The sequence below is a fragment of the Coturnix japonica genome, chromosome 16, assembly GCF_001577835.2.
Source record: "Coturnix japonica isolate 7356 chromosome 16, Coturnix japonica 2.1, whole genome shotgun sequence".
Classification (NCBI taxonomy): domain Eukaryota; kingdom Metazoa; phylum Chordata; class Aves; order Galliformes; family Phasianidae; genus Coturnix; species Coturnix japonica.
Genome location: NC_029531.1, coordinates 206,023 through 225,255, shown reverse-complemented (window position 1 = coordinate 225,255; position 19,233 = coordinate 206,023). Strand labels below are relative to the sequence as shown.

At 48.7% G+C, this 19,233-nt stretch overlaps 4 protein-coding genes and 1 non-coding gene across 9 annotated transcripts; 1 reads left to right on the top strand and 4 right to left on the bottom strand.

The window, feature by feature from the left end:
• The first annotated feature begins 39 nt into the window (after window positions 1-39).
• On the top strand, window positions 40-4,077 carry LOC107321540 (E3 ubiquitin-protein ligase TRIM7). The gene is made up of 8 exons (XM_015878540.2): window positions 40-596; window positions 1,287-1,657; window positions 1,804-1,899; window positions 1,976-2,206; window positions 2,312-2,334; window positions 2,650-2,765; window positions 3,041-3,097; window positions 3,338-4,077. The coding sequence occupies exons 2-8, from the start codon at window positions 1,328-1,330 to the stop codon at window positions 3,850-3,852; spliced, it is 1,368 nt and encodes a 455-aa protein (XP_015734026.1). The 5' UTR covers window positions 40-596; window positions 1,287-1,327; the 3' UTR covers window positions 3,853-4,077.
• Window positions 4,078-4,624: 547 nt separating this feature from the next.
• Window positions 4,625-4,706, bottom strand: TRNAL-AAG. The gene has a single exon. It is a non-coding gene; the product is annotated as a tRNA-Leu (tRNA).
• A 1,138-nt stretch (window positions 4,707-5,844) lies between these two features.
• LOC107321534 (protein CIP2A-like) lies at window positions 5,845-10,906 on the bottom strand. Of its 4 annotated transcripts, none has more exons than XM_032447987.1 (25): window positions 10,579-10,906; window positions 10,449-10,469; window positions 10,188-10,208; window positions 10,057-10,077; window positions 9,685-9,705; window positions 9,555-9,575; window positions 9,431-9,451; window positions 9,300-9,320; window positions 9,175-9,195; window positions 9,056-9,076; window positions 8,929-8,949; window positions 8,806-8,826; window positions 8,678-8,698; window positions 8,555-8,575; window positions 8,424-8,447; window positions 8,294-8,314; window positions 8,170-8,190; window positions 7,157-7,177; window positions 7,042-7,062; window positions 6,911-6,931; window positions 6,786-6,806; window positions 6,665-6,685; window positions 6,540-6,560; window positions 6,413-6,433; window positions 5,845-6,318 (listed from the first exon to the last, which is right to left on the bottom strand). In XM_032447987.1, exons 4-25 carry the CDS (start codon window positions 10,058-10,060, stop codon window positions 6,134-6,136), a joined length of 612 nt encoding a protein of 203 aa, XP_032303878.1. In that variant the 5' UTR covers window positions 10,061-10,077; window positions 10,188-10,208; window positions 10,449-10,469; window positions 10,579-10,906; the 3' UTR covers window positions 5,845-6,133. The 4 variants fall into 4 exon arrangements, with proteins under 4 accessions (XP_032303878.1, XP_032303880.1, XP_032303881.1 ...); XM_032447989.1 differs by having other exon boundaries at window positions 8,424-8,444; XM_032447990.1 differs by lacking the exon at window positions 8,929-8,949.
• Window positions 10,907-13,039, bottom strand: LOC116654152 (myelin-oligodendrocyte glycoprotein-like). Its single transcript, XM_032448009.1, has 4 exons — window positions 12,435-13,039; window positions 11,749-12,090; window positions 11,239-11,388; window positions 10,907-10,968 (listed from the first exon to the last, which is right to left on the bottom strand). The coding sequence occupies exons 1-4, from the start codon at window positions 12,532-12,534 to the stop codon at window positions 10,907-10,909; spliced, it is 654 nt and encodes a 217-aa protein (XP_032303900.1). The 5' UTR covers window positions 12,535-13,039.
• Window positions 13,040-16,447: 3,408 nt separating this feature from the next.
• LOC116654145 (myelin-oligodendrocyte glycoprotein-like) lies at window positions 16,448-18,435 on the bottom strand. Of its 2 annotated transcripts, none has more exons than XM_032447991.1 (4): window positions 18,239-18,435; window positions 17,547-17,888; window positions 17,083-17,187; window positions 16,448-16,774 (listed from the first exon to the last, which is right to left on the bottom strand). In XM_032447991.1, the coding sequence occupies exons 1-4, from the start codon at window positions 18,336-18,338 to the stop codon at window positions 16,713-16,715; spliced, it is 609 nt and encodes a 202-aa protein (XP_032303882.1). In that variant the 5' UTR covers window positions 18,339-18,435; the 3' UTR covers window positions 16,448-16,712. The 2 variants fall into 2 exon arrangements, with proteins under 2 accessions (XP_032303882.1, XP_032303883.1); XM_032447992.1 differs by lacking the exon at window positions 16,448-16,774 and adding an exon at window positions 16,786-16,930.
• Window positions 18,436-19,233: the final 798 nt, after the last annotated feature.

Sequence of the window (19,233 nt, the reverse complement as noted above, 5' to 3'; positions counted from 1 at the left end):
CTATTGCTGAAAAAGGGGATATTTGAGATGGATCCTATTTGAGATGGATCCTATTTTGTGAATGTCCCCCACCTGTGGGTAATGTTCAAAGCTCTCAGCCCTTGTGGGGTTTCAGTTCTCTTTCTGCAGCTTATTGGGCTGAGAAGTTTCATTACTGCAATAATTAGTGATGGGATAAGGGAGGCAGGAGACGATCCAAGCAGGAGAAAGGGGGAAGACATAGCGTATGTGTCCCTATTCCTCCCTAATTCAAAGCAGAAATTAGGAAAATTAGAAGCTTCTCAGCTGTTTAATTAAAGCAGCTTGGTGAATGTTGTGCTATGGTGACTGGAGGAAGCAAGCACTGTGCAAATGCCCCCATCTCTCCTGGAAATTAAGGATATTTTCCCTTATGGCCAATGATGACGGAGCATTTTAAGCCCAAAGCTTCATCCAGCCAAATTCCACAATGGAGACACCGATCTGCAGGGAGATTCCAGACAGCACATTCTATGTTTCCTTAAATAGGGCTGATATTTCCCTCTGTCCCACATGTGATCCATCTGAGCTCACACAGCCCGTATAAATCTACAAGGATCTTGTTCTGCTGCCCGAAGGTGAGTGTCTTTTTGGGGCTATTTGGCACCATTTTGGCTATGGGAATCGACAACATCGCTCTGAGTTCTTCCAGAGTTCTATGAAAAGCTTTAAAATTGTTGGGTTTTTTTTGCCCTTTTTTCCATGATCCACCTGTAGGGAGCAAGCTGTTATCAAGGGGGGTGTGCCTTCAGGAGGGTTTGGGTTCAGTTTGGGGGGGATATTTGGCATATAAAGGTGGTTTTCACCTTCAGAATGGGCCTTGGAAAGGAGTGTTTTGTTGGCTGTCCTGTTGCCTTTCTTCCTACAAAGCAATTTGCTTCCCAGTCCCTTGGGAAGGCTTCACCAAGGTCTCTTTTCTATCAGATTATAAAGAGAAGGCGCCAAGAATGAGGTTAGAATTCAAGTTTTTTGGGGGGATGAAATCTGGGTAGGAAGGTCAGAATTTGAGATCTTGGGGTTGAAATCTGGATGGGATGATTGAATCCTTCACCTTTATCCATACTGAGATTGGAGATACCAATTTAAGATGTCAGGAGCCTTAAGTAGGATGAACTTCAGGCTAGGTGCCCAAAAGAGGTGTTAAATTTTGGTTAAAGCCCAATAAAGAAAGAAGTGAGTGATTCATCCTTCCCAAAACTCAACATTTAGAAGGAATTGGGGAAGAAATACAGCTTCCACACTGAACCCTTCTGTATTTTCACCCCAAGGCAAAGAAGGAGGACTGCAAGAGATTGGAGACCACACCACTATGGCCTCTGCTGTTCCTGGAGCAAAGGAAAAGGGAGATGAGGGCTCTCACCACCCCATCCCAGAGCATCAGATGGGCAATGGATGCAGCAGCTCTGTGGGTCATGGAGGTGGCATCAGCCACCGAAACCATCTCAGGAAAGGGAATTTCCATACAAAACTCCATTTGGAGCACCTGGCAGAGAAGCTGAAGCTTTTGGGGCTGGATGGAGACAAAGGGGAGAAGGAGAAAATCTGCTCGTGGCGCAAGCGGACATTCCTCTCCAATGGACCACGGGATGATGGAGATCCCAATGGAGCCCCCATAAAGGAGTCGGTGCAGGAGGATGGGGTCAGCCCCGTGTTATTCCTTAAGGCCCTGTTTTAACCTTCATGTCCATGCTGCAAATGTTTACTCAGCAAAGTCCAACTCATCGCATCTCTTCCCTTCTTTCTCCCACCACAATATCCTCCTCAACCTGCTTTTTCTTCCTCCAGGAGCAGATTTGCAGTTATTTGGAGAACCTCAAGAAACACAAGGAGGAGCTCTTAGAACTCAAAATGAATGGGGAGAGGCGATGCCAAGACTTTATGGTAAGAAGCTTTTGCCTTCAAGCTGGAAGAACAAATCTTTTTGGGGTCTATACTCTTGTTTTTCCACACCTTACAGACACGGACGGAGGCTGAGAGGCAGAAAATCGTGTCAGGATTCCGTCAGATCCGCTGTTTTCTGAAGGAGAAGGAGGTGATGCTCCTGGCACAGCTGGGAGAGCTGGACAGGGCTGTGCTGAGGAGGCAAGAGGAGGAGGAAGCCAAGGTGGAGGGGGACATTTCTCTCCTCAGCATCCTCATCTGCGAGATGGAGGAGAAACTCAAGCGACCCACACATGGATTCCTACAGGTTGGATTTCTATAGGTTGGATATTCCATTCAACCTTCTCCCTTCTTGCCCAACCTTCTGGGATGGAGATTGAACCATTTTTTTTCCCATCTCTTTCAATTCCAGGATGCCAGAAGGACACTGGACAGGTATGTGCTCCCTCAACCTCTTTCAGTGGTTGAATTCTGGCATGAAAATGAGAACTGTGTGTGATTGAGGCAAGGTTAGAAGTCCCATGGGGATCAGAAAGTGCCCTTGAGCCCCTATGGCCCAAAAGGAAGACCTCATGGCCATTGGGGCTACCCAAGGGACCGCATTCTGTTACGGAGCTGGTTGGCATCCCCCAAACCTGTGACAAAGGGACATTTTGGGGACAACCACCTCATCCACCATCCCTACATCAGCAGAGATCCCCACATCTCAACCTGATCACCAGTCCCAGCACTGATGAGGTTTTTATCCAGGTGGGAGATGGGCAGAACCCAAAGGATGATGGAGAACTTCATAGACGTGGAACGGAGGCTCCATATCATCTCCCAGCAACATCAAATCCTCTGTGAGGCATTGGGGAGATTTCAAGGTATTATGGTCTATAATATTCCTACCATGTAGAAGTTGTTTTGTACTAAAGTTTGTTTCTTCTTCTTGTTTTTAATAGGAGTCGTATGTGCTGTTGGAAACAGTTCGCATTAACTCACGCTATCAATCATTTTTAGGCCTAAGAGCATCTGTTTTATTAGGACAAAATCCCACAGATCCCATATAACATCCTGCACAGATATCCATAAAAAAACATGGTGGGAACTGAAGCAAGCAGATGTGGAACATGACATCCAACCTTCTGTTCATCCCCAGATCTTTTATCATCTGAGCTGGAGAGGGAGGAGGGAACATCTGAGGAAGAGGGAAAAGGTGAGTTCTTAAATAAAGCTTTTTGCTTTCCTTTTGGTCATTTTTTTAGCCCAAATACTGCTTCAGAGCATCTGGAAAATGATGGTTTTGAGCTCATTTTGGGTTTTCTGAGGATATAAATTTCAGCAAGAGTTTTCAGAGCTGGAAAACACGGAGATATCGCCGATCCCAAAGCAGATTTGAGGTGCTGTTCCATCTTTAGGCTGATGCTCACCTATTTTATTTCTCCATCCCCAATAGCATTTGTCACCTTGGACCCCACCACTGCCACTGCAGGGCTCGTCCTGTCCCGGGACCGACGTGGGGTGAGATGGATGGATATAGGGCACAACGTGTCCCCTTGTCCCCAACGCTTCGATGTCTCCTGCTGTGTGTTGGGCTGTCAAGGCTTCACCTCAGGGCAGCACTTTTGGGATGTAGAAGTGATATCTGGTGGCACTTGGGCACTTGGGGTGGCACGCAGCTCTGTGCCCAGAAAGGGTTGGCTCACTTTCCACCCCGATTATGGGATTTGGGCTATGGGATGCTGTAGGAACGGCTACCGAGCTTTCACATCTCCCCCATCCACCCTTCCAGTGAGTGGGAATCCTAATAGGATTCGAGTGGTGTTGGATTATGGAGGGGGACGGGTGATTTTCTACCTTGCTGCCCAAAAAGATCCCATATATGCCTTCCAAAATGCTTCTTTCTATGGGGAGAGCATCTTCCCTTTCTTCTGGGTGGGGAGAGGATCACACCTCCGCCTCTGCCCCTGATAGAAGGAAAAGGGAGGGCTGAATCTTTGGGGTGAGAATCTCCATCAGCTTGTCTGCAACGCAATGGGGTCTTCCAAAGATCTTTAGGGGTTTGTGCTCGTTGTGCCATTGCTTTTATGGCATCCTAAGATGGTCCTGTATTGTATTTATGACGCTGTAAGAGGATGGAACAAAAACATTGTCACAAATTAACAAGAAAAAGACCAAAAAAACAACAAAACAAAGCATGGAATTTTCTTGTTGTGTTTAATGGGATCCAGGGTTGGGGGAAGGACCATTTCTCAATGTCCCCTACCAAGCCTTGGGGACTGGGGGTAGCATAGAGGGGACAGAGGGTGGGTGGATGTAGGGTCATAGCACAGAATGGGGCAGATTTGGGTCTCCACATCCCATTTTTGGGATGGAAATACCCCTTTTTTGGGCTCCTTTAGGTCTCCCTATCCCTTTATAGGGGGAAGGGGAGAGCAGAAACCCTTACTATGCCTCTTTTAGGGTCTCCCCATCCCTTTTATGTGCTCCTTTAGGTCTCCTATGGGACTCCCTATCCCTTTTTGGTCTCATTTAGGTCTCCCTATCCCTTATTTTGGGGGGGCAGGAGGGAGCAGAAACCTCTCCTCTGCCTCTTTTAGAGTCTCCCCATCCCCCACTTGTGCTGGGGGTAAAAAAAAGAGACAGAAATTCTACCCAAAACCAAAGCTTTTGTAGAATAACCGCAGCGAAAGTGAAGCCAGCCGGGGTTGGGGCTGCCCCCCCGCACCAAAAAGAATCTTCCTGGCAGCGGTGGGATTCGAACCCACGCCCCCGAAGAGACTGGAGCCTTAATCCAGCGCCTTAGACCGCTCGGCCACGCTACCCCGTTATAAACCCCCCCAAAATCTCGATGGAAGACGAAAAAGAAGTAATTAAAAGGAAATTAAAGGGGGGGGGGGGGGTTTGGAATTCAGCCGCTTCTCCCACCCGCAGCCAACCTCCCCCCCCCCCCCCCCCCCCCCCCCCCCATCATAGGGGGGAGTCCAACCTGGTCCCTATGGGAGGTGGGGATGGGGTCCGGGGGGGGCAAACCCCCCAAGGTGGGGGATGTAGACCAACCCCAACCCTCCCCCTTATATTGGGGGGAGTCCATCCCAGCCCCGATGGGACGTGGGGAGGGGGTCGGGGGGGGGGCAAAGCACGATGTGAGCCCCAATGGCCCCAGGGAGGGGGATACAGACCAACCCCAGCTCCTCCCTGTACAATGGGGGGAGTCCATCCGAGCCCCGATGGGGCGTGGGGAGGGGGTCGGGGGGGGGGAAAGCACGATAGCCTTAATGAAGGGGATACAGACCAACCCCAACTCCCCCCCTTACATTGGGGGGGATAAAACGTGGGGAGGTGGGCGGGGGGGGCAAAGCATGACGGAATCCCCAATGCCCCCCCTCCCCATTTGGGCTCTGTGGCTGTGGATCCAATGGGTGATGATATCAAAGGGTAATTCCAACCCCTCTCTTTGGCCTCGCTCCCATAGGGGGCGGGACGGTGGGCGGTGTAAGGAGGTGGAACCATTTTAAGATCCGAGCTTGTTCAGTTACCGTTTGGCAGAGTTTTAAGCTGCTTGATGAGGATTTGGTTAATGGGGTGGAATGAGGAACCCCTCTCCCGCTGTGGGGTTCAGAGGGTCAGCTCTGATATGCAGGGCTATTCTCATAGCACCACGATGGGGCACGAAGGGCTGCCATCTCTGCTCCCCCATTGAGGAAGGATGGTGAGGCTTTTCTTAAGTTATTGTTATAATTACAGATTATTTTTTTTAAAGTATCCTCTATTTAATTTTCTTGGTTTTGTGTATTTTTTGGCTATTAATTTCTTTTCTTCCTTTTTAGCCTTGTTCTGCTGAGAAGGCAATGCATGGTGAGTAGGGTCAGCTTGTTATCCTATGGAGCCCATGTTGCTTTGGTGCCAGGATGAAGACTCAGCCATGGAGCCAAACCCCCCATAACGGATAACAATCAATGATTGACAACCACCAGCAGGTATCGTTTATTATATTACAATAGAGAATGGTGTTAGCACCCAAAGCAGTTCTCTACCTCAGTGCATTCTTATGTATCCAAAAGTGTTAGATATTGCTTACATGTCCACAAACCCTGATACATGGCCAAATTATTTCCGAATGTGACCGTATCTTATCCAGGCTCTCTGGCTTCATCCTGTTACCATTTCTTACTATGGTTATTCTCTTGCAATTGGATTTGAGTTGGAGGTCGCACATCCTCAGCTCGGTGCCCCCTTGGTCAGCTTTGGCTCACAGAACTGCAGGGTTCTCACTCAATACAGACACTGGCTCCTCTTGGTCCTGCTGTGGGTTTCCTTGCTGGCTTGGACTTATCGTGGGTTTGGTATCCTGTGCAATCTGTGGTCCATGAAGCTCATCTCCTATGGTTACTGTGTGGCACGGCTCATCTTCCAGTCCTCTTCTGGATGGTTTTTCTGGAGAATAAAGAGAAAAGCAACGGATGCTGAGGTGGGACAGCCTGTCATCTTATGGGAAACCCCACATTGCTTTGGGTTGGGAAAGACTCACGAAATGCTTCAGTTTGTTCCACTGGAAAAGAGAAAGAAAAGAAACACGTGATGAGAGAGAGGAATGTCTCATCCCACAGCTGAAACAGATAGGACCTCTTCCTTTTAATTTGGGTAGGGGCACTCACCCAGTTTTGCAACTTGTTCCTCTGCAACAGAAGTAAAAAGAAATGTATGATGAAAAGAGTCAGATGATCACCCCATGGCTGATAGCATGCCTCAGATCACTTTGATTTTGGGAAGGGAAACTCACCCAACATTTCATCCCTTCTCTCTGCAAAGAAAAGCAGAAAGAACACAGGATGAGAGGACAGCTCAACCCACAGCTCACACAGGAAGACTCCAGCATTTTTTATTTGAGAGGGGACACTCACCCATTTCAGAACTGTGGACCTCTGGAAAAGTAAGAGAAATGCAACATAGGATGTTAGCAGCATCTCATCCCACAGCTCACACAGGCTGATGCCCCTTTATTTCTGCTTTGAGAGGGAGCACTCACCCAGTTCTGCAGTGTGTTTCTCTGCAAAAGAAACAAAAGATAAACAAGTAATCAGAAGGGTCAATAAATCATCCCATGGCTGATATCATGGGAAGACCCCACATTCCTTCTGTACAGGGAGGGAGACTCACTCAGAACTGCAACAATTGAATCTATAAAGCAAAAGCAGAAACAGTTTGTGATGGGAGGAGCATTTCATTCCACAGCTCCCATAGGAAGATCCCAGTGTTTTTGGAGGGGACTCACCCATCTCTTCACAGTGGTTCTCTGGCAAAGAAAGAGAAAAGCAGTGTATGGTCAGAGGGTGTTTTCATCCCATACACAGTCACAGAATCACAGAATTACCCGGGTTGGAAGGGACCTCAAGGATCATGTAGTTCCAACCCCCCTGCCTAGCAGGGCCACCAAACATATGCCTTTACTAGATCAGGTTGCCCAGGGCCCCGTCCAACCTGGTCTTGAACACCTCCAAGGACGGGGCATCCACAACCTCACTGGGCAGCACTGTGCCAGCCTGTTCCACCGGACCTAACCACTCTTCTAGTAAAGAACTTTCCCCTAACATCCAACTAAATCTTCCTCTTTTAACTTAAAACCAATTTCCTATCCCTGCTATTATAGCCCTTTCGCAGAAGTTTACTCCCGCTCCTGGGAGTAAGTTCCCTTCAAGGTTATTGAAAGGCTTGCCAATGAGGTCACCCCCGCAACTCCTTACTCTTCTCCAGGCTGAACAAACCCAATCCCTCAGCCTGTCCTCACTAATGGGGAGGTGCTCCAGCCCCTGATCATCTTCCGTGGCTCTCCTCTGGACCCTTTCCAAAATCTCCCATATCTTTTTGTACGAGGGCTCCGCACACCTCGACACAAGTACCCAGATGGGGGCCTCACAAGAGCAAGAGTAGAGAGGGAACAGTCACCTCCCCTATGCCCTGCTGACCACCCCTCCTCCTGATGGGGAGCCCCACGGATCCCATTTTGCCTTTCTGGCGTGCCAAGAGCGCAACACTGCTGGCTTCACTGTTTAAGTTTTCTCATCTATCAGGACCCCCAGGTCCTTCTCCAGCCGAGCTGCCCTCTCAAGGGACCAACTCCCTCCCGCCTGTCGGGGTTCTTCCGGCCCAAGTGCAAAACCTTGCACTTTGCCGTGTTGAACCTCATTAGGTTCACCCGGGCCCAGCTTTCAAGCCTGTCAAGGTCCCTCTGAATGGCAGTCCTTTGGGAAGACACCAGATTCCCTCAGTTCAGTGACTGCAACTTACCCAGCTTTGATCTCTGTATCTCTGGAAAAAAAAAAAAAAGGAGAAAGCGCAACATGATGAGGTGGGACATCCTGTCATCCCATGGGAAACGCCATATTCTTTGGGTTTGAGGAAGAAGACTCACCCAGTGCTTCAGTTCGTTCCACTAGACAGAAAAAGAAAAGCAGTGCATGGTGAGAGGAGCATCTCATCCAACAGTTCACACAGTAAGAACCCCCTTTTTTTAAAAATCAAATGTGGGATGGTGGACTCACCAATTTTAACGGCTCGTATCTCTGCTAAACGGAGGCATAAGCAATGGATGATGCAAAGGGTCAGATTATCATTGCATGGGTGCTCCCATGGGAAGACCCCAAATCTCTTTGGTTTAGAGAGGGAGACTCACCCAACACTGTGTCCGTTTTCTCTGGAAAGAAAAAGCAGAAGCAGTGCACAATGAGAGCAACATCTCATCCCAAAGCTAACACAGGGAGACGCCAGCATTTTGAATTTGGGAGGGAGGACTCACCGAGTTCTGCAACTAGGTTCTCTGCAAAAGAAACCAATAAATGCATGATGAGAAGGGTCAGATGCTCATCCCATGGCTGATCCCGTGGGAAGACCCCAGATTCCTTCAGTGCAGGGAGTGTGACTTACTCAGCTGAAAAGCACGTAATTCTGGAAAGGAAAAGCAGAAACAGTGTGTAATGAGAGCAGCATCTCATCACACAGCTCACACAGGCAGTCTCCAGTGTTTTTAGTTTGGGAGGGGAGACTCACGCATAATTCTATAGTGGATCTCTGGAAATGGAAGAGAAACACAGTGCATGGTAAGAGGGGAATTATAATCCCATATGCAGTCCCTTTAGGAAGACCCCAAATTCCCTGTTTAGTAACTGCAACTTACTCAGCTGAGAATTCCAAATGTCTGCAAAAAAGAAAGAAGAATCTCTGTGTGATGAGGTTTGGTATCTTGTCATCCTATGGGAATCTTCATGGTCCATTGTTTTGGGAAAGAAGACTCACCGAATTTTTCAGTTATTTCCACTGGAAAAGAGAGAAAAGCAATGCACGATGAGAGGAATGTCTCATCCCACGGCTCACACAGGCAGAGCCCCTTTTTCTTTCCTCATATGGGAGGGAGTTCTCACCCAGTTTTCCGGCCAGTGTATCTGTGAAAGAAACAAATGAGAAAAGCACAGTGAGAAGGGTCAGACGGTCATCCCATGGCTGATCCCACAGGAGATTCCTAAATGTCTTTGGTTTGGGGTGGGTGACTCACCCAACTTTGCATCACTTCTCTCTGTAAAGGAAAAACAGAAATAATGTGTGATGAGCAGAACAGCTCATCCCACAGCTCACAATGGTAGAACATTGTAAATATAGGACTGTAAAGGGAGACTTACTCAAAATCGAAGGTAGTTTCACTGGAAAAGAAAGAGCAGAGCAGTCCATGGTCAGGGGTGCAGCTGCTCATCCCACAGTTGATGCCATAGGGAGACCCCAGATTCCCTCAGTATGGGGAAGGAGACTTACCCAGCAGTTCATCTGTTCTTTCTGCAAAATGGGAGCAAAAGAAATACATGGTCAGAAGAAGCATCTTCTGATCTCATGAATGCGGTCATGCCCAGTCCCCAAATCTTTTTCTTCTGGGAATGGGCCAATGAGAACTCAAAATTCCAAGAAGGAATTAAACCAATAGGAAGGAACAGATTGGACAAGAGTTCTACATGTGGATCAATCAGGATCAACACATCCCATTAACCCAGCCTATGGTCACTTGGGTCCCAAGAAGGAATTAAACCAATAGGAAGTTAAAAAAACAAAGCACAAATGCTGCAGATGTTCAAAGAGAACAGCTTCTCATAGGAAGAGCCAAAGTTCTTTGGTGTGTCAAATAAAACTCACCCATTCTTTTAGCTTGTTCCGCTGGAAAAGTAAGAGAGAAGCAGTGCTTGGTCAGATGGGGCAGCTGCTCATCCCACAGTTGATGCCATAGGGGGACCCTGAATTCCCTCAATTTGGGGATGGAGACTCACCCAATGATGCGTCTTTTCTCTCTGCAAAACAAATACAAAGGAAATGCATGATCAGAATATACAGCTTCTCATCCCATGGCTGCTCCTATACACAGACTCCAAATCTTATTATTCTGCTGAGTGGCAAAATGACCACTTGGGTCCCAAGAAGGAATTAAAGCATTAGTATGGAAAAAACAAGCACAAAGGCTGCAGATGGTCAGAGAGAAGTGCTTCCCATAGGAAGACACAAAGATCTTTGGTTTGCCCAATAAAACTCACCCAGTTTCTCAGCTTGTTCCGCTGGAAAAGAAAGATCAGAGCAGTGCGTGGTCAGAGGGGACAGATGATCACCCTATGGTTAATGTCATGGGGAGACCCTGAATTCTTTCTGATTAGGAAAGACACTTACCCAATGCTGCATTTTTTCCCTCTGCAAAATAGAAACGTAAGAAATGCACAGTCAGAGGGATGAGATCCTCATCTCATGGCTACTCCTATGCCCAGACCCCAAATCTTTTTGTTCTGGGAAATGGCTAATAACCATTTTGGTCCCAAGAAGAAATTAAGCTAATAGAAATGAACGGATAGGGCAGGAGTTGTGTATGAGAATTGATCAGGACCGACACATCCCATTACACAATGCATCCCACAACACCAACACAAGCCAAGGACACAAAGATCCCATGTTCCCAGCACATGGCATAAACCCAGCACTCTGCTGTCTTCTATCAGTTCCATTAAAGGGACTTTGGTGGTGGAAGGGGCTGGAAGGACTCACTCAGCACTCTGTTCTGTGCCACTGGAAAACAAAGAAGAGGAAGATGTGGTTAGCGGGGCACCTTGGTATGTGTGAATGACTTCAGAAGGTCTGGGCCTTTCCACCTGCCACACGGTCGACCCACGTTCCCATCTTAACACTCCTCTCCTTTTTCCCCTTCCTTCATTTACAAAAACTAAAGCTGAATGTTATTTAATGAACACTGGGAATCCCGGGAAAAATCTCCCTTCCTCCTTCTGTGTAGCTCCATGGAGTAGAGCTCAGCACCACCCCGACCATCCCTGTCCCTACACAACACCTCCCTGTACTCTGTCCCCTCTGCTCTCAGCTCACCTTGCTTTCTATGGAGAAAAAAAATGATGAGAACAGATGACCCAACCAGAAGTATGATGACCACAGCCAGAGCCACCTTCCAGGGATGGACGATTTGGGAAAAGGGATCTGGAACAAACATCAGGAATTAGGTTCCTTTTTCATTCCCATCTGTGGAAAAGAAAGATTCATCCTTGGGAGATGACAGAACTCAAAGGGGCAGCAACCAGGGAGCAGTGACACACAATGGCAGTGTCCCCAGCTTGGCACAGGTAGAAGAACAGCTCAGCATTGTGTGCACAATTCCATTGAGACAAGAAGAAACCCATCCCACAAGCCCAACCCAGCCACCTCATCCATGCAGATCCATCCCCAAATCACATCATGCACCCGCTGCAGCTCCAGAATCTCATGTGGCAATTCAGACCACACCTCTTCCAAAGGCTGCTGTCCTTCAGATCTCCATCCATGGACACTCCAGCCACTGACCTGACACCTCCAGCTCCACTACAGCTTCTGCATAGCCATCAAAATCTTGCACAGCACAGATGTAGGACCCACTATCGGCGAAGCTCACTGCAGTGATGCGCAGATCCAGGTTTCCATCAGAGAGGCCATTCCTGAGCAGTTCTGTCCTCCCTTTATATTCCTCCATCTGCTCCAGGTCCAATCCATTTTGGTAGTGGTGCACAAGCCCAGCAGACCCGTGCTGGAACCATCTGATGTCTGAGTGCCAAGCATCCTTGCAAGGGGACAACTGACAGCGCAGCACGACATCCTGTCCCACGTTGGCAGTGACATGAAGGTTTGGTGCCACCACTGTGAGCTGTGCTATGCAATGAGAAGGGCACAGAGAGATGGCGAGATGGTGGCTGTGTGAATGTAGGAGCATAGAGCGGCACAGGGTGAGTGGGTGTGTGCTCCATCCCATGTCAAAGCACTGGAGAGGGAGCAGGAGGGAGTAGGGAAGGATTCCTGGGGGTGGGAGCCCACTCACAACGTGTGGTGAAAGAAAAGAGGCATAAATTCTACCCAAAATCACATGAAAGAGCCAAAGTTAAAGTGAAAGCAAAGCAGGGCTGGGTGCTGGGCTTGGGTCCTCCTTTGCCCCACGGCCGCTCCCTGGACCCACATCAAAACCAGTGCCAGGAACAGCAGCCCCACAGGACCCCTACCTGATCCCAGATGGAGAAGGTGCAGAGCCACGAGATGAGCCAGGAGGGTCCTCCAGGGATGGGAGAAACTGGGGTATTTGCAGCCCGATGTGAAGCCCATCTGTGCTGGAGGAGAGGAGGGGGGAAGGAGTTGGGGAAAGGAGAGAGAGGAAGGAGACTAAGAAGGAGATGGTGAAGGAGATGGAGTAGATGGATAAAAAATTGTTAAACAATGAGAAAAGAAGATGAGAAAATTAGAGGGTGAATGAAATGGAGAAGGAGTTGGTTAAGGAAATGATGGAGAAGAAGGGGAAGAAGATTTGGAAAGAAGATGGGGAAAAAGTTGGAGAAGGATATGCAGGAAGAAGCTGTAGGAGAAGAGAAAGGCTCAGAGGGTTACAGCCAGCAGTGGAGGAGGGGATGGGGTCACTCAAACACGAGTTCCATGAGCACAGCCAGCACCGCCTTGGGCAGTGCCGGTGCTCCTCACAGGCTGAGGGGAAGAGCAGGTGACCCCAGAAGGATTTCCCCTACAAGGAGCCCCACGGAGACAGAAACCCCTCACCTGAGCTGCTGGAACTGCACGGCTACACCCAGCTTCTACCTTTGCCCAGCATCTTCCTTTGACCAGCTTCTACCTTGCCCAGCTCCAGGGTGTGGTAATTCCCTTTGATGAACTTTACCCCTTTGGCAATGGGGCAGACAGTTGGGGACCTCTGAACACTGACATCCCACTGCAGTTTCATGTAAAGCCCTGGGGCTCTGCAACCAACCGCTGCATGGAGCCAGGAGAAGCATTGCCATAGCACAGCCATGGCGTGTGCTCAATGAGTTTGCTCTGAGCCATATCCAAGTTGTGATGGTTTCTTTGGTCAATGAGAATTCGTAATTAACCAACCATTAATGCATGAAGTATTGAATCTTTACTCCTGTCGCAACCCCAGAGCCACTCTTCCCGTGGTGAAGGGTTTGTGGGGACCAGGAAGGGTTTGTGGGGAAGGTGGGCAATGGCTCAGTGCACTCAGTGCATGCAATCTGTACTGCTTTAATGAAGGAGAGGTGTAATGGCGGGGAGTGAAAGGAGGAGGGCCGTCCCCTGGGATGTGTGCTGGAAGCATTTTAGGCTCCAGGCTCATCCTGCAGCTCCCACCCAAGCAACAAGCAGCTGGATGCGCTCTTCATTAATGGTTACCATCAGAACTACTGGGATGAGAAGCACGTGGCTGAGCTGCCAGGAGCAACCATTGGGCAGCTGTTGTTTCTTTGGGCGTTCAGTGTGAGTGATGGGGGTCCTTGTGTAGGAGAGACCCCCCACCATAGCCTTCTATGGTGCTCACAGGATCAGCTCTGAAGTGTGGGGCTGTTCTCATAGCACCAAGAAGGGACACGAAGGGCTGCCATCACTGCATCCCCCCTTGAGGAAGGATGGTGTGTTGTTTTTTTAAGTTATTCTTTTAATTATAGATTGTTTTTCAGTATCCTTTATTTAATTTTCTTGGTGTTGTGTATTTTTTGGCTATTAATTTCTTCCTTTTTAGCTTCCTGGAGGGAGCCTTGTTCTGCTTGGATGGCAATGCATGGTATGATGGGTTGGCTTGTTATCCCATGGAGCCCACGTTGCTTTGGTGCCAGGATGAATAATCACCCTGTTTCATGGAACCAAACCCCCAGTAACTGATAACAATGATCGATAACCACCAGCAGGTATCCTTTATTATATTACAAAAGAGAACAGTTTTAGCACCCAAAGCAGTTCTCTGCCTCAGCTTCTGTGTGCATACTTATATTAACAAAAGCATTACATATTCACTGGATTCCACAAACCCTGATACATGGTCTTATTATTTCCCTATGTGTCCATATCTTATCCAGGCTCTCTGCCTTCCTCCTGTATTCTTCCTTTCTTTGGTTATTTTCTTCCAATTGGATTTGAATTGGAGGTCGCACATCCTCAGCTCGGTGCTCCTTGGGGCAGCTTTGGCTCACAGAACTGCAGGGTTCTCCCTCAATACAGGCACTGGCTCCTCTTGCTCCTGCTGTGAGTTTCCTTGCTGGCTTGGACTTGTCGTAGGTTTGGTATCCTGTGAAATCTGTGGTCTATGAAGCTCATCTCCTGTAGTTACTGCGAGGCAAAGTTCATCTCTCAGTCCTCTTCTGGACGGTTCTTCTGGAGAATAAAGAGAAAAGCAACGGATGCAGAGGTGGGACAGCCTGTCATCCCTTGGAAAACCCCACATTGCTTTGGGCTGGGGAAGACTCACCCGATTCTTCAGTTTCTACCAATGGAAAAGAAGTAGAAAATTAACAAGAGATGAGATGGTACAGCTTGTCATCCTGTAGGAAACTGCATATTCCTTTGGTTCAGAGGAGCAGACTTACCTGATTCTTCAGTTCATTCTAGTGGATAGTGATGAGAAAAGCAGTCCATGATGGGGGAAACATCTCATCCCCAGCTCAGAATACCCCCGTGTTTTTTTGCAGGGGCTGGGAGGAAGGAAGACTCACCTTGTTCTACAATGTGTTTCTCTAAAGGAGCAAATAAGCAATGCATGATGAGAAGGCTCTGGTTATCATCCCACAGTTGATGCCATGAAAAGACCCCAGATCTGTTTGGTTCAGGAAGGGAGACTAACACATCTTGCCTTTTGTCATCGCTGCAAAGGAGAAGCAGAAATGCACAACGAGAGGAACATCTCCAACAGGCATACGGCAGCGTCTTTAATTTGCTCAGGGAGACTCACCCATTTCTTCATAATGTTTTACTGGAAAAGAAAGAGAATAGTAACATGTGTGATGGAGGAACATCTCATCCTACAGCCCACAAAGGAAGACCCCAATGTTTTTTGTATGGGAGAGGAGACTTACTCATCTCTTCACAGACATTATCTAAAAAAGAAAGAGAAAAGCAGTGCATAGTCAGAGGGGATTTGTCATCCCAAATATAACCTGCTGTGAAGACCCCAAATTCCCTCAGAATAACAACTGCAACTTACTCAGTGATGAATTCCATTTCCCTGCCAAAAATAAAGAAAAAGAAACACGTGATGAGGAATGACATCCCACAACTCCCACATGCAGACCCCTTTGTTTTTTAATATGGGAGGGAGAACTCACACAAATTTTCAGCTTGTTTCTCTGCAAAAGAAACAAATAAGAAACATGGGATCAGAAGGGTCAGATGACCATCCCATGGCTGATCCTGTGGGAGTACACCAAATTTCTGTAGTCTAAGAAGAAAGACTCACCCAACTTTGCATTCCTTTGCTCTGCAAAGGAAAAGCAGAAGGAATGCATGATGAGAGGAACTGCTCATCCCACAGCTCCCAGAGGAAGAGCATTTTAAAAAGAACTAAAAGATTGGAAGGGAGACTCACCCAGTGCCTCAGCTTGTTTCCCTGGAAAGGAAAGAGTAGGGCAGTGCATGGTCAGAGGTGGCAACTGCTCATAACAAGGCTGATGGCATGGGGAGACTCTGAATTCCCACACTTTGTGGAAGGAGACTTACCCAGCGTTGCATTTCTTCTCTCTGCAAAATGGAACACAAAGAAATGCATGGTCAGAGGCAAGAGCTTTTTAAAAAGAATTAAAAGATTGGAAGGGAGACTCACCCAGTGCCTCAGCTTCCTGGAAAGGAAAGAGTAGGCAGTGCCATGGTCAGAGGTGGCAACTGCTCATAACACGGCTGATGGCATGGGAGGACTCTGAATTCCCACACTTTGTGGAAGGAGACTTACCCAGCTGTGCATTTCTTCTCTCTGCAAAATGGAAGCAAAAGAAATGCATGGTCAGAGGCAAGAGCTTTTTAAAAAGAATTAAAAGATTGGAAGGGAGACTCACCCAGTGCCTCAGCTTGTTCCCTGGAAAGGAAAGAGAAGGGCATTTCATGGTCAGAGTGGCAACTGCTCATAACAAGGCTGATGGCATGGGGAGACTCTGAATTCCCACACTTTGTGGAAGGAGACTTACCCAGCTGTGCATTTCTTCTCTCTGCAAAATGGAAGCAAAAGAAATGCATGGTCAGAGGAAACAGCTTCTGATTCCATGGCTGATGCCATATGCACAACCCAGATGTTTTTGTTCTGGGAATTGGCCACTGAGAACTCACATTCCCAGAAGGAATTAAACCAATAGGAAGGAACAGATTGGGCAGGAGTTCTACATGTGGATCAATCCAGATCAACAAAACCCATTACCCCAGTGCATCCCAGAGCACCACCACATCCCATGACCCCAACACATCCCATGGCCCCAAAATCCCATGGCATAAACCCAGCACTCTGCAGTCTTCTATCAGTTCTGTTAAAGGGACTTTGGTGGTGAAAGGGGCTGGAAGGACTCACTCAGCTTTCTGCTCTGTGCCACTGGAAAACAAAGAAGAGGAAGTGTTGGTCAGTGGGGTAGCTTTGTTGGGAGCACTCCAGAGGGTCTGGGCCTTTGATCCTGCCCCACGGTCCAGCCATTATGCATTATTATCCGTTATTGTCTTCCCACCAACACCCCTTTCCTTTTTCTCCTTCCTACATTCCCAAAAGAAAGGCAAACATTATTTAATGAGCAATACGGGAATCTCAGGGAAAACCCCCCTTCCTCCTTCTGTGTAGCTCCATGGAGCAGAGCTCAGCACCACCCTGACCACCAATGTCCCTGCACAAGACCTCCCTCAGCTCACCTTTCTTTCCATGGAGAAAAGCAATGATGACAAATGACCCAACCAGAAGTGTGACAACCACAGCCAGAGCCACCTTCCAGGGATGGGTGACCTGGGAAAAGGGATCTGGGAAAAACACCAGTAATTAGGTTCCTTTTACAGTTCCCGTAAGTGGAAAAGCAAGACAGCCTTGGGCGATCAGGGAACCCAAGGGGGCAGCAACCAGGGAGCAGTGACACACAATGGCAGCAACACCAGCTTGGCACAGGTGGAGGAGAAGCTCAGCATCGTGTGCCCACTGCCACTGAGACACGAAGAAACCCATCCCAGAAACCCAAACCAATGACCTCATCCATGCAGATCCATCCCCAAATCGCACCGTGCACCCACAGCAACTCCAGAATCTCATGGGGCAGTTCAACCCAGACCTCTTCCAAAGGCTGCTGTCCTTCAGCTCTCCATCCATAGACACCCCAGCTACTGACCTGACACCTGCAGGTTCATCACAGCTTCTGCATAGTCATCACCATCATGCACAACACAGCTATATGTGCCACTATCCGCGGAGGTGACTGCAGTGATTCGCAGATCCAGGTTTCCATCAGACAGGCCATCCCTGAGCAGTTCTGTCCTCCCTTTATATTCCTGCATCTGCTCCAGGTCCTCTCCATTTTGGTAGTGGTGCAAGAGCTCAGCAGATCCGTGCTGGATCCATCTGATGTCTGAACTCCAAGCATCCTTGCAAGGGGACAAATGACAGCGCAGCACGACATCCTGTCCCACAGTGGCAGTGACATGAGGGTTTGGTGCTACCACTGTGAGCTGGGCTGGGCAATGAGAAGGGCACAGAGAGATGGTGAGATGGTTGCTGTGTGAATGTGGGGGCATGGAGCAGCACAGGGTGAGTTGGTGTGTGCTCCATCCCATGTCAAAGCACTTGAGAGGGAGCAGGAGGGAGTGGGGAAGGATTCCTGGGGCTGGGAGCCCACTCACAATGTGTGATGGAAGAGAAGAGGCAGAATTTCTACACAAAATCACACATTACATGAAAGAAGTGAAGTGAAAGTGAAAGCAAAGCAAAGCTGGGTGCTGGGATTGGGTATTCCTTGCCCCACGGCTGCTCCCTGGACCCACAGCAACACCTGTGCCAGGAACAGCAGCCCCACTGGATCCCTACCTGATCCCAGATGGAGGAGGTGCAGAGCCACTAGATGAGCCAGGAGGGTCCTCCAGGGATGGGAGAAACTGAGGTGGTTGCAGCCCGATGTGAAGCCCATCTGTGCTGGAGGAGAGGAGGGGGGAAAGAGTTGGGGAAAGGAGAGAGAGGAAGGAGACTGAGAAGGAGATGGTGGAGGAGATGGAGTAGAAGATCGATAAAAAATGGATAGACAATGAGAAAAGGAGATGGGGAAATGAGGTGGTGAATGAAATGGAGAAGGAGTTGGCAATGGAGAAGGGGAAGAAGATTTGGAAAGAAGATGGGGAAAAAGTTTGGGAAGGATATACAGGAAGAAGCTGTAGGAGAAGAGGAAGGCTCAGAGGGTTGCAGCCAGCAGTGGAGGAGGGGATGGGGTCACTCCAACACGAGTTCCATGAGCACAGCCACCACCGCCTTGGGCAGTGCCGGTGTTCCTCACAGGCTGAGGGGAAGAGCAGGTGACCCCAGAAGGATTTCCCCTCCAAGGAACCCCACAGAGACAGAAACCCCTCACCTGAGCTGCAGGAACTGCACGGCTACGCCCAGCTTCTACCTTTGTTCAGCTCCAGGGTGCGGTAATTCCCTCTGATGAACTTTACCCCTTTTGGCAACAGTGCAAATGGTTGGGGACCTCTGAACATCCCATTGCAGCTTCATGCACAGCCCTGGGGCTCTGCGGCCACCATCAGCATGGAGCCAGAAGCATTGCCATGGCACAGCCATGGGGTGTGCTCTATGAGCTTGTTCTGAGCCATACCCAAGTTGTGATGGTTTCTTTGGTCAATGAGAATTCGTAATTAACCAACCATTAATGCAGGAAGAATCTTTGCCCCCATGGAAGCCCCAGAACCACTCTTCCCATGGTGAAGGGTTTGTGGGGACCAGGAAGGGTTTGTGGGGAAGGTGGGCAATGGCTCAGTGCACTCAGTGCATGCAATCTGTACTGCTTTAATGAAGGAGAGCTGTAATGGCAG